The sequence below is a fragment of the Pan paniscus genome, chromosome 5, assembly GCF_029289425.2.
Source record: "Pan paniscus chromosome 5, NHGRI_mPanPan1-v2.0_pri, whole genome shotgun sequence".
NCBI lineage: Eukaryota > Metazoa > Chordata > Mammalia > Primates > Hominidae > Pan > Pan paniscus.
In genome coordinates this window covers 61401498-61415176 of record NC_073254.2, presented here as the reverse complement: position 1 = coordinate 61415176, position 13679 = coordinate 61401498, and the positions used below count along the sequence as shown (strand labels likewise).

Below are 13679 nucleotides of genomic sequence, written 5' to 3'. Positions count from 1 at the left end.
AATGCTTGCCATATGGCAAGTGTCTGGCACACAGCAAGTGCTTGATAAATTATAGTAATTGTTGTTACCAAATGAATTAGCAAGACCTGAAATAATGAGTAAAGCTCAGGAAGGAGAAATAGAGCATTTCAGTCGCCAAGAATAGCGTGAGAAGAAGCTGCAAGGTAGCAATGCATTCCACTAATATTGTCTCTTAATATTTATGACAAAAGAAGATACAATAAAAGCTGGGAGTGGGTCAGTTTGCTCTATACTCAAGTGTTATGGGAGAAAAATTGACAGAGCTCATTTTACATTAGGTCGTGGTGATCATGCTTGCCTGGTGAATTAGCTTAAATATTCTCTGGGCATTTGCAAACATTTAAAGTATTTAAATATGATCCAGCCACAATTTAGGAAGAATAGTGTTCTGGGCAAATAAATTCCCTGCTGTTGTGTTGGATTATTGGTCAGGGAAGAAAGGAGGGAGAGGCCCATTCAGGAGATTATTGCGACCATCTAGATGTAAGATGATAATGTCCCAACCAATGTAGTGGCCCAATGTCCAAACAAGTGTGGTGAGATGACAATATCCAAACCGATGAGGGGCTCTGAGCACATCAGCAGCAGGTAACAGGACTTAGTACCCGGTCGAATTGCTGCTTCTGCTCCTGCACCACTTCTTGTGTCCAAGGACACCTGTGAAGCTGTGAGCCTAGGAAACTGGAGAATGAAGCCAGCAGTTGGCAAATCTAGGAAGGGATGGGTTAGGAGAGAGCAGTGGGACAGGAGACAAGTTCAGTTTTCGATGATCTGAATTTACACTCTAGTGGAAAGAGTATAGTTGAAAAGCCATGCCTAATATCTAGCAAAGAGAGGAAATAGGCATGCAGAGGAAAGAGATATCTTTGGGGACAAGAAAAGAGGCAATATGCCATAAAGGTCAGAGGCTGGAAATACAGTTCTGGGAATTCTCACATAAACTGATAATTAAAACTATGGAAGTGGATGAGCTTACTATAAGAAGGTGTCAAGAGAGAAGAGCTGTAGACCCAGGAGAGGTATTTGGCAGGGCGCACAATGAGGCAGCTGCAGGATGATGAGGATGGGAGCATAGAAGGAGAAAAGGCATAAGCTCTGGAGCCTTGAGAACCAGGAAAGGGAAAGGGAGCGCTGCAGAGGAGAAGGCCATGCACAAATGGAGCAGGTACCTACCGCAAGCCAGGGAGAGTGAGGACTGGGGCAAATGTTGTGGGTTTGCCTCTACGGAATACTTTTCATAATGAGGTGAGGACTAAAGTCAAACTGTCCAGAGTAAGGAAATCTTGAACTACCAAGGACTTTTCAGGGTACTGTATTTCTTGGGGTTGGGGGTGGGGGGATAAAGTAATACTTTTTTTTTTCATTCTGAATAGCACACACATTATATGGTTAAAATCTAACAAAATCCCTGAAGAAGGAAATGAAGATTTAGAAGAGAAGTCACTGGCTAAGGACAGCAAAGCCATTTCTCAGGGAGATGGAATGGATGGGGGCCATAAAGGGAGGAAGTGCAGAAGGCTAAGGTGGCCCTGCCAATTACTGTAATGTTGGAATATTTTAAGCCACATTGCAAATAACTGCTTCCTCCAGCCCCTGGAGTGCCTCCCCACCTCTGCTTTAGTCATCCAGTCCCTTTCCTGGGATCCTACACAGACTTCCCTACAATCTAGCAATGACACTGCTAAGGTCTAGCCCAGCAGGAGACCCCCAGGCCCTGCTCCTGCACAGTGGACAGAGATTGTTCTGATTGGTCCATTATTATTATTATTATTATTAAAATAGTCAAGTATTATTTTGGAGCTTACGTAACACATGGTAGAACCACAGAACTGTGAAGCTTGAGAACAACCTAATGTAAAATGAGCTTCGCCAAGTTTTCTCACATAACATTTGAGTATAGAACAAACTGGGCCGGGTGCAGTGGCTCACGCCTGTAATCCCAGCACTTTGGGAGGCCGAGATGGGCGGATCACTTGAGGTCAGGAGTTCGAGACCAGCCTGGCCAATATGGTGAAACCCCCATCTCTACTAAAAATACAAAAATCAGCCGGGCATGGTGGCATGTTCCTGTAGTCTCAGCTACTCGGGAGGCTGAGGCAGGAGAATCGCTTGAACCCCAGAGTCAGAGGTTGCAGTGAGCCAATATCATGCCATTGCACTCCAGCCAGGGTGTCTCAGTGAGATTCCGTCTCAAAAAAAACAAACAAAAAAAATAAAAACAAACAAACAAAAACCTGACCCATTCCACAGGGCTTCCCTCCGTCTGCAATTGGAATGCACCCCTGGGCATTGTTTTGCCATGGCTTAGGGAAACCCCTCCACATGGTGAATTAATGCAAGACGGACTAGATAAGAGCAGTTAGGAACTCAATGTTTTCACATAGATGGCAATCTTTTGCTTAAAGCCTAAGACCCACAGTGACTTAACAACAAGAAAAGAGGGATAAAAGGTTATCAACGCCGCCCACATGTGCAGTGTGTTTTGGAAAACTTGATCCCATTGTGTACAAACAAATGTTCCCCTGTAATCTGATAGTACTGAACTGCCCTGACACAATGCTGCTGCAGGGCCTGATTTCAAGGCAATGGAAAATTAAATAGGAAAAAAAATGTCTTCAAGGCAGTTCTTTAATTGTTATTGTGTCGCATGTTTGTGTTAAATAAATATTTAGCTTATATTTTTGCTTGTGCAGGAGATGAATCATCTAATCAAATAAGGTCAGCAAAGATAAGTCTTGCCACCTCTGCAGCTGAAAATACAGATTTATGAAGGCAGGCTCTTAAAGTTACACTTAAGGGTTTTTTAATCTGTACTTCTACAGTTCAGGGAGTAGGTTGCTGATGGCATTCTATCCTTATTGCAACTCTGTATCTCATGGAGATGAGCAGAGTAATAATCACAGTAAAATTTGCAATGATAGTCCTCCTGAAAGTTGGCATTGCCATCTATCATCCACCATTAAAAGTAACTCTATTCTTTAGTAGTAGAATGCTTGTATGTGCTCATCTATTTTCAGGCTCATTTAGTCTCTATTTTGATAAGTATATGTTTGCAAAAGGGCTGCCTGATCGTAGTCTGTATCCCAGAACACAAGGTTTGGGAGACATTAGGGTATATGCCGTTGGCTTTTTTCAAAGGTTACAATAGTGTGTCTAGTTAGCCAGATGCAGGCCAAGGTTTAGTAAGAGGTATGATTTCCCTTGATATTGTACTAATACAATTAGTTCCTTTCTTAAAGAGAAAGCTATGCGTATAACATCACCTACTGCGTGGACGTGAAAGCTAAGCAGCTTACATGTGGGAAGAACCTTCACCTTCTACTTCAATTTACTAACAAATTTCGTGAGTTTCATGTACTCACCATCTCCAAGTCCTCACTCCCCAAACACTCTATAACTCTTCCCAATACAGTTTCTATCCAACCATTCCAATGGGATTTCCTTTGCTGAGAGCATACCATGTCTCCAAGTCCAATGAGCAATATCAGTCTCCTCCTTAATGGACTTCTTGGCACCACTGGACATAGTTGACCACCCCCTTCTTCTTCTTCTTTTTTTTTTTTTGAGATGGAGTTTTGTTTTTGTTGCCCAGGCTGGAGTGCAATGGCGTGATCTTGGTTCACTGCAATCTCCACCTCCTGGGTTGAAGCAATTCTCCTGCCTCAGCCTCCCGAGTAGCTGAGATTACAGGTGTCCACCACAATGCCCGGCTGATTTTTGTATTTTTAGTAGAGACAGGGTTTCACTATGTTAGGCAAGGCTGGTCTCATACTCCAGACATCTGGTGATCCGCCCCCCTTGGCCTTCCAAAGTGCTGGGATTAAAGGCGTGAGACACCTGGCCCAGTCCCCTTCTTCTTAAAACTTGACTTTCCCCGGTTTCCTTGATTCCACTAGCCTTGTTTCCCTCCTGTTCCTGCCTCTCTGGTTTCATTCCTGTCTCAGGCGATTAGCCACTATTTAGAGCTGGTGATGGGAGTACTAAGAAGAATTTATCAAGACAGTCGTAGGTAAAGAAAGGCAAATTTATTAGAAAAAGTATGAAAATATGTTGCAAGGATGCAATGGACAGGCCAGCAAAAAGGGGCTGACTGTAACAAGACACAGTCTTGCTGGGGATTTTATAGAATGTTGCTTCTATTGTGTGCTGAAGAGGGCTTTGTGCAGTACTGATAATGCCAAGGTTGCAGTGAGCTAACTTGCATTTTTTTTAATCAGCGAAGGGTCTGGTCATAACTTGGGCACAGGAAGATTGTGAGTTATTTGCACAGGAGGGCTATGTGTTCTGGACCATGAAGAAAGGCAGACTTATAGCTTATCTGCTTTTTATTTTTGCTGTCCCCTGTTCCTGCCAGCCTGATTCTTTTTCCCTAATTAGGACTTCACAATTTCCAATCATCTTGGCTTTGTCATGTTTCTTAACTGGACCTTTGATTGTTGGAATTCTGTAGGACTTGTTTCTAGGCCTCCTTCTCTACTCTGTATTGCCTCCCTAATCAATCTTACCTAATCCTGTTGTTGCAATGACAAGTCCTCCCCATCCTGGCCTCTGCTCACCTCACTCCCTCTGCCTCGTACCCTTCACCTGCTCTCTTTTCATGTTCCAGCCACTCTGGCCTGCTTGCAGCTCCTCAAATGTGTCATGCTCTTTCTTCACCTCAGGGCCTTTTCACATGATCTTTTTTTTCCACCTAGAACCATCTTCCTCCCCTTCTTCCAAACTCCCCTGTTGTTTTTAGCTAACTCCAACTTATGCTTTAGGTTTCAGCTCAAATAAATACTTCCCCTGGAATATCTGCCACAAATCCCTAAGACTAGGTCAGGTCCTTCTGGTATAGCCTTTTGTAAACAATTCTGCACAAAGGTTAAAGGGATGGGCTCTTGAGTTAGACTTTCTAGGTTCAAATCCTGGCTCTGTCACTTACTAGCTGTGTTATCTCAGGCAAGTTATTTAACCACTCAGTGGCTCAGTTAATTTTATATCATACCAGATCTGTACCCTTTAATTAGATATCATACTAGAACCACCCCATTAGAATTGTAAAGATTCAGTGATTTAATATTGTCGGTGCTGAGTTTAGTGCCTGGTATATAGTAAGTCCTCAACAAATATTAATATTATGATTACTGTTCTCGGTAGCACTTTCACAGTCATAGTTAAACAATGAATTGAGTAATTTATTCTTTAATAATGTTCATCTACTTCATTAGACTTTAAGCTTCATGGAGACAGGGACCGTTGTCTTGTTTACTGCTACTTCCCCTTCACTCAGTAGAACTCTTAACATGTAACAGGACTTAATAAATGTTTTTCCAGTAAAGGAATACACAAATGAATAGATAAGGGAATAAATAGATTTACTTCGTGCAATAGTTATAACAATAAATATAATACAACCAGGAAGGCTAAGGGCCTAGACTAAGTGTGTGTAGGTGTTCAGGGGAAGTAGAGACTATTTATAACTGGACAGATCAGGAAACCTTCATCTGCGAGGGAGCCCTTTGCCTGGGCATTGAAGGATGGGTAGAATCTGAATATGCAGTGATTGTGTGGGGTTAGGGGACAGGAAAAGATGGAGATTAATAAACCAAATAAATGATAGGGTTATTTTGGTTTCGCCAAACACAGAAAAATTGTTTGACAGTAATTACTCCTGTCCCTCCCCAAAATTAATTCTCAAAGTTTGACTTGGCATTTTTACTTTTGCGTGAGCACTGGAAAATCTCTTGCACTATTTTAACTTATGAAAAAGCAGCTGACTTTGGTAGTGAAAATATTATAGATGCTTATTACATATGCTGACTCTTCTAAATAAAGTCCAGGTTATGGAGAGCCTTGAGGATCAGTGAAAGTGATTTCCTTTATTCTGAAAGCAGGGAAAAATTGAACAGGGAATGTTGTGTGAAGAGTACTTCAGGAAAATCCATCTTGCATCTCTGTAGAGAGGGAGCAGAGAAGTAAAGAAGGGAAGCCATTGCCATGGTGTACATGAGGGGCAGAGAAGGCCTAGACTGTGTAGTAAGTCAGAAGTGGTGGGATAAATGCAAGATAGTTATGATTATTCTCAGAAGTTAACTAGAGTGAGCCTGCATTTGAGTTGAAATAACTGTGAAGAATTTTAGACTCTTAAAATAGTAACAGGACTTCAAGAGACCAACTCCTGCATCCCAATTTTGAAATTATTGAGTGCAGTCAAATCCCTGGATTTACTGATAAGAAAACAGGCTCAGAGAGATAAAGTGACTTGCCCCACATCACACAGCTAATTAGTGGCAAAATGAGGCTAGAAGTTTTTTTCCAGTTGCCTGGTCAGGTGTCTATAACTTATAATTTGTTTGTTTGTTTGATTGGTTGGTTGGTTGATTTCCCACAAAGAAAATCTCTTAGCTCAAATGGCACCTTGTTCTCAGGAGAATAGACAGCTTTGTTTATAATTTTGCCACTACCGTCTATCAGCTGTGTGGCCTCAGTGAATTAATCGTCCTTCTAAGCTTCCTTTTCCATGTCTGAAAAATGGGGGTAATTTAGTAGTATCAGAGGCTCCTTGAGAGGGTTAGAGGGCGTAACCCTTGCAGAGAGCTCAGCAGCAGACCTAGAATATAGTGAGCACCCAGTAAGACAGGACTCCTACAGTCATTTTCACTAGCAATTATTACCCACCAATTATAATTAATAACCAATTAATAACCACTGGCAATTATTACCCACAATCCTATCCTACAGTCATTGTCACCAGCAATTATTACCCACCAATTATAATTAATAGCCAATTAATAACCACCAGCAATTATTACCCACAATCCTATCACACATGGTTGCTCCAACTGTCAGAGGATATCATTGGCTAAAATTTTGAGAATCATTGGTAGATCTCTTGGAGTTCTGACTAACTCAGCTCCTAGCCACCTCTGAGCTCTGAGACACTCAGCTCTTTCTAGGCCTGGTTTTCTGATCTCAGGGCTGATGAAGGATTTCTAAGAGAAGAGTTGATCTTAAGCACTGATTGTTTCTCTATATTTTATTTTATTTTATTTTATTTTATTTTATTTTATTTTATTTTATTGAGAGATAGGGTCTTGCTCTGTTAGAGGTTGGACTAGAATGGTGAAATCATAGCTCACTGCAGCCTCGAACTCCAGGGCTCATGGACTCAAGCCATCTCCCCACCTCAGCCCCCTGAGTAGCTAGGATTATGGGTGCATGCCAGTGCACCTGGCTATTTACAAAAAAAAAACTTTTTTGTTTTTGTTTGTTTTGGTATAATACAGAGTCTCAGTTTGTTGCTCAGGCTGGTCTTGAACTCCTGGCTTCAAGTGATCCTTTCTCCTTGCCCTCTGAAAATGCTGGGATTGCAGGCATGCGTTACCACACCCAGCCAGCACTGGTTGTTTCTAAGGGTTGTAAGAACAGGCCAGTTCCACAGTGAAGCTTCCTGGTGCATAATCACTCTGCAAGAGAATGCCATTAATGGTGGCTTCAGGGAACCCAGATCATTCATCCTCCAGATGCAGTGTTGCTGAGAATCTTGATGACTTATTCCTGGCATATGATGTCAGGCTGTGCTTTATTTTCCTCTCCCTGTCTTCTAACTTCACAGACAGGAAAATAGAGTCAGAGGAGACCAGGAAGTTGCTCAGAGCCACAAGGCTAATACTGAGGGCTAGGGCATATTTCCCAGCTTTGGTGAGTTTTAGTAGAGAGTGTCCTGGATTTTAATTTAAAAAGAGAAGGAGATCGGGAATGACATCTGATAATGTTCTTTCTTTCTCTGCCTCTGTTTCTCTCTTTGTCTCTCAGTCTTTGTCTGCCGTTTACTCCAGGAATTTTAGAAGAAATATGAACTTTTAGGGAATTTGGCATTAAAGGGGCCCTACTGAAGACAAACTGCCTTGAATATGGGATGCTGCTCCATATTTTTAACTGGATGAATATAGACTTTTCCCCACATTGGCCAAGTTAAACAGTTTTTGCTTGCTTCCTCACAGGTATGGATACCTGTGAGCTGGAAGGTTTATACGATTAATGATGCAGGTTAAAGAAAAGTTGGTCTTTAGGTCTCTACCCAAGTGTGGCAGCAACCCCAAAAGCTGAAGTGAATTTCAGCTCGTGTCACTGTTCCCATTGGTCAGGTCCATTCCATACTGGTTGTCAAATATGTTGACTATTTCCTTTCTTTCAAAGTGGTGGCTTTCTCCTTTCTTTTGAGTGAAGAATCCCTGACATTTGTGTGTAACTGATGACTGTATATCATCTTCTGCATCCAGAGAACACCCGCCTCCCCGTGGTAGCATCCTTCCTACATCTCCATTTCTTTTGGCTTGCAATCTTGTTGTCAACAAATAAGTCAACATAGATAAGAATGTTAATTTATTAAAAATAGTCTCAGCAGAGGCAGGGGTGGGGGAAGATGGGGACAGTATTGGCCAATGGCCTGTACAAAAGGGCCAGACATGACTATTTGGAAACATTGTAATTCTTGCTAACTGACCAAAAAAAGGATGCACTGCCAACATTGGGAAATCGTAGAAAGATATGGAGCCAGCTCTAGTCCTTCTAGTATGTGAGTCCTTCCTTGGTTATCAGATTCGAAGGGAGGCTCATTAACTATTCAGTTACTAAGTCTCGTCTCCTTGATTAACTGCCTCAGTAGGGAACCAACTGAGGGTGGGGCCTGAAAAGACTACTTTGCCTCCTAAATACCTGACTCATTCTGTATTAGCCTGTTCAATACCCACAAAGACACACTGTCTTTCAAAAAGGAAGATAAAACTTCCAATAGAAAATTAAGCAGTACATTGCTATGATTTCCCCATAGCAGATGCATCTGGTCTTAAACAACTACTATAACCTAAATTGCAAAGCATTTCCCCCAAACCATTGAGTTGCAGAATTTAAAAAATGTGTTTGATTGCCAAATTTGCAAATTGGATCAGTTTTCCAGTTTTCCACTGAGGAAGAGGAAAAGGTGGCAGTTGTCAGCTGGCAATTGAAATACAATTTTCCCTGGCGTGTAAATCTTGCCTATCATCAGTGTGTTATCCTGGCCATGCTTACCTGGCGCTCCCTGCAACACTGCAGCCAAAGCCTGCCCTTCTGGATGGTTGCATTCTGGATTCTATTGACGATCAGAGTAATAATTATTGCAGCCTGCATTTCTGGAGTTCTTCATGCCTTTTAATCTCATTCGAGTCTCAGAAAACTCTGTGAGAGAATTAGGGGAGGTACAATTATCCCTGTTTTACAGATGGGAAAACTTGGACTCAGAGAAGACAAATTACTTACACAGGACACAGTTACTTTCTAGTAATCCTGGATCCTAACCCATATCTTGTGTCTCTCAGTCTAGCATTCTTTTCACAACAACACATGGGCATAGAAAAGCTACAAGGAGAGGAGTGTGCACAAAGTAGATTGTCTTGGTCCCTAGACCTTCTAGGGTGGAGGTTATTCCATGTGACACCCTACTTTTTAAGTGAAAAAATGTCAAAAATGATTCATCTCATCACCAAAAAGCTATTTTCATCATCAGCATTATAAAAGGAATTTTAAAAAATCAACACATAAGGCCAGGCATGATGACTTACGTCTGTAATCCTGGCACTTTGGGAGGCTGAGGCAGGAGGATTGCTTGAGGCCAGGAATTCAAGACCAGCCTGGGCAATAGAGTGAAACCCTGTCTCAAAAAATAAAAAAAATAAATAAATAAAATAAAAAGAACTCAATGAATAAGATGGGATATATAATGATACTAATATTCTATATTATGCACTATAATATGAAATAATACTGTAAGGTACAACTTACATTTTTTATAACCAAGTCCAGCAGTTTTCATACTAATGGGTCATAGTCCATTAATATGGGTCATGATGTCCATTTAATGGGATGCTACCAGAATTAAATTAAAAATGTGGAAAGATACTCTATGATAGAATTGAAAATACCAAAGTATATTGCATGTAGCGAAAATGAATAGTGTTCTCTGAGTCTTTTTGTTCATAAATTATGTGTAAGTATTTCTTACTCAAACATCTGCTACCTTTGTCCTATTTACAGGCACCATTCTCAGCCTATCAACCCGCATTCCCCTACTGTGACCATTTCTTCACCCAAAGGTCTGGGCAGAGAATGCTAAGTTGATTCCTTCATGCTCCTCTTTCCTTTTGTGTCTCTTTTGAAAAGTTCTTGTGTAGGATGACCTTGAAGACAGGGCTTGCGAGTTCTTTTTCCTTGTTTAAGAAATAAATTGCTGTATATCTAAACCATCATATTTCCATTTCAGGCCAACCAACTCAAACTTGAAGACATGAAATCCCCAAGGAGAACCACTTTGTGCCTCATGTTTATTGTGATTTATTCTTCCAAAGCTGCACTGAACTGGAATTACGAGTCTACTATTCATCCTTTGGTGAGTTATATCCATATCTGCTATAATTTTTCTTGTCACATTTTTCTGATTTCCTGACTGACAATGGTTCTTACAAAAAGTTTAGGGAGAAAAAACTTTAGGGGGAGAAAAAACATTCTTCCCATAATTGCAACATAAGAAAAAATGTTGCAAATGAGGAGAAGGGGTGAATGTAAACCCAGGTCAGTGTATTTGCTGGGCTACCACATGCTCTACTCTGAAATAAGTGGTGGTGTCAAGGGAACATCAATGTAGCTTCAAGAGAGACCTCCCAGGGTTCCTTCCTTCACTAAATTACAACCACTAGGCCTAAGTCTTCCACTCTGTTAAACTGACAACAATAACAACAAAGCGGATTTGAAGGATTGAGCAGAATGTATGTTCTCAAAGGATTTGTTTTAACTGGGACATCAGGCTAGAACACATTCCAAAAGACATTAATCTGTGTGTGTGTGACAATCACAGACTGATATAGCTGAAGGGACCATAGACATCATAGAAGACCTTTGCTGACAGATTATTCAGGTGGTTTTGTCTTTGGAAAGTCAATGAGAGTTTAGCTTAAGTAAAGGGAGGGATAAGTACCCCCTTATTCCTTATGGGAATTTTCAGGTTATTCCTTACTTAGCTTCTCCCTGCACCAGAGACAGGGCATGTTACTGGTTGGGAATCTTTGAAGACTGATGTAATTCTCTCTGTCTCAATTTCTTCATCTGTACAATGATGCTAATAGTAGTACTGATTTCCTTTTATTGTTATGAAAATTAAATTAGTTCATATCTATAAGATGCTCTAGAACAGTGTCTGGCACATAATAAATGTTATGTAACTGTTTGCTGTTATTGTTTCTCTTATTGTAGTAATACTTTCCACTTTTTTGTTTTACATATTTCAGTTCTATTTTTTTGTCAGTCATTGTTGTTAGAGATTCATTGGTATGTTTTTAGCATTATAAAATGCCCTTCTTTGTCCTACTTTGTATGTTTTAATTATTTGTCTACTATTCCAATTGTCATTTCTGCTTTTGTTTGTGTGTTTGCCAGATTTTTGTCCTTTATTTTTTCAAGACTTTATATACCACTTTGTTTTATGATTCTCTTGTAAACAATGTGCGTTTGATTTTTTTTCTTTTAAACCAAACTTGAGCAAGTAAATTTGTATAATTTATTCCCATTTGATATCATTTTCAAAATGCTTGATCTTACCTTCAGGATTTTGTTTCACGACTTCATGTACTTTCTTCCTCTTTCCATTTTTGGTTCTTTCATTGTTTGACCTAGGTTATCTTTGTCTTTTCTTTATTTCTTTCATGACTTGGGGAATATATATGGTGTGTCTCCTCTTCCAAACCCCAGTGTGCAGGGTACAACCTGTACACTCATACACAATAGCCTTCCCGTTTAAATAGAGAAGGGAAACATTTAAGCTTCTTGTGAATTCACATAGTCAGTGCAGAGCTCTGGCTATCCAAGGCAGGTGGGGTAAAAGCCAGGGCCTGAGGTGATCTCAGCAATGGGGTTAGCTTTGCCTCTGTTCCAGCATTTCTTAGTGCTCCTGGCTGCAGCAATGCCTTCTCTCTATGTCACATCTGCCCTCCTAGTGATGGCCCTGGCAAAGCCCCTTCATCTGCCTGGTGGTGAAGGCTGGTCAGGGGATAAGCTGACCTCCTAGGGATCTTGGTGGAATGTGAAATCCATCTCCTTGGAAGCTCCTACAACTCACCTCAAAGGACCCCACTTTTCTTTGGTAGATCTACCCTTCAAGGTATAATGTCTTCATGCAACCCAAAGGCTGAAGACTCCCATTGGAAAAGTGCACTTGAGCCTGCCTGATCAGTTTATACTGCCCTAAGCTGCCACCCAGTTTCCATGACTGACCTTCTGCCATCTTAAATGACACATGTATGCAACATCTGGTGATGGGCTTGGTATTTGAAATTGTGAAAAAATATGCCTAACATAAAATTTTACATCTTGAAACCATGTTTAGGCATACAGTTTATTAGTATTAAGTATATTCACATTATTGTACAATAAATTTTCATAATTTTTTCATTTTGCAAAACTCAAACTCTATACCCATTTGTCAATAACTCCTCATTTCCTTCTCTACTGACAGCTGCTGGTTACTACTATTCTAATTTCTGTCTATTAATTTGGTGATTCTAGATACCTCATGTAGGTGGAATCATATAGTATTTGTCTTTTTGTGGCTGACTTATTTCACTTGGCATATTGTCCTCAAGGTTTATCTATGTTGTAGCCTGTGTCAGCACTTCCCCTCTTTTTAAGGCCGAATAATATCCTATTGTACATATGTCTATGTTTCGTTTGTCCACTCATCCATCCACGGACATGAGTTGCTTCCACCTCTTGGCCATTGTGAATAATGTGCCTATGAACGTGAATATACACATGTGGGGTGAAGGGCTTTTAAAGGGTGATGATGTAGCTCAGTGCTTCTCAAGCTTTCATGTGAGCATGGATCTGCCCAGAGACCTTCTTCAAATGCAGATTTTAGCTCAGGATGCCTGGGTGGGTCCCAGGATGCTGGTTTTCAGACATGCTGCCCTGGATCCTGCTCCAGTGACCATCTTAGAGTTACAGGCTATATATGCTCAACTTTGATGTCAGGTCTGAGTGGAAGCCCAGCTCTGACTCTCATTAGCTTTGGAAACTGTCAACTTTCTTCGTTTCCCCGAGTCTGTTTCCTCTACATGAGAATAAATCATATCTCCTTCATCTGTTTGTTGTGAGGCTTCAATGTTCTACATGCAACCCACAGCACAGTGACTAGCACAGAGCCCAAGTGCTTATGAATTTGTAGCTATTTTTAATATTCTAGTATTAGGTTGGTGCAAAAGTAATTGCAGCTTTTGCAATTACTTTTGATACAAATAAATCCCTCTGAATATGCTTATGTGAGGAGACATTGCTAGAGGATTCTTGCTCAGACAGTTTTCAAACACAGAAGCAAAGATGTTAAATTGGAAGTTTCAGGTCAAGAAGAAGAGGCATGTGTGGCAGGGCTCGGGTGAGTAGGGTTAAGATTTGGGAAAGCAGGAGCCTTTGCTTACCTTCTCGTTTGCCATCCTGTTCCCTGGGAATTTTCTTCTTCATGAATAAAAAGCCACCTCTCATTCCTGACTGACTACCCACCCCCACTCCAGGCCACCCTGCCCCACCACCACTACAATTATTTGTGAAGTCATCATGTCCGACAGGTGGGGCACTTCCTGGAATTTGTGACT

General features: G+C 40.9%; 1 protein-coding gene across 6 annotated transcripts in view; it reads left to right on the top strand.

Annotated features, from left to right (window-relative positions):
- Positions 1-13679, top strand: part of ADGRF5 (adhesion G protein-coupled receptor F5) — a 102197-nt gene that overhangs the window by 37740 nt on the left and 50778 nt on the right. For all 6 annotated transcript variants that reach the window (XM_003833195.5, XM_008958681.4, XM_034962219.3 and 3 more), the window contains exon 2: positions 10304-10429. In XM_003833195.5, the coding sequence (XP_003833243.4) occupies positions 10328-10429 (102 nt within the window). In that variant the 5' untranslated portion in view covers positions 10304-10327. The remainder of the gene's footprint in view (positions 1-10303; positions 10430-13679) is intronic.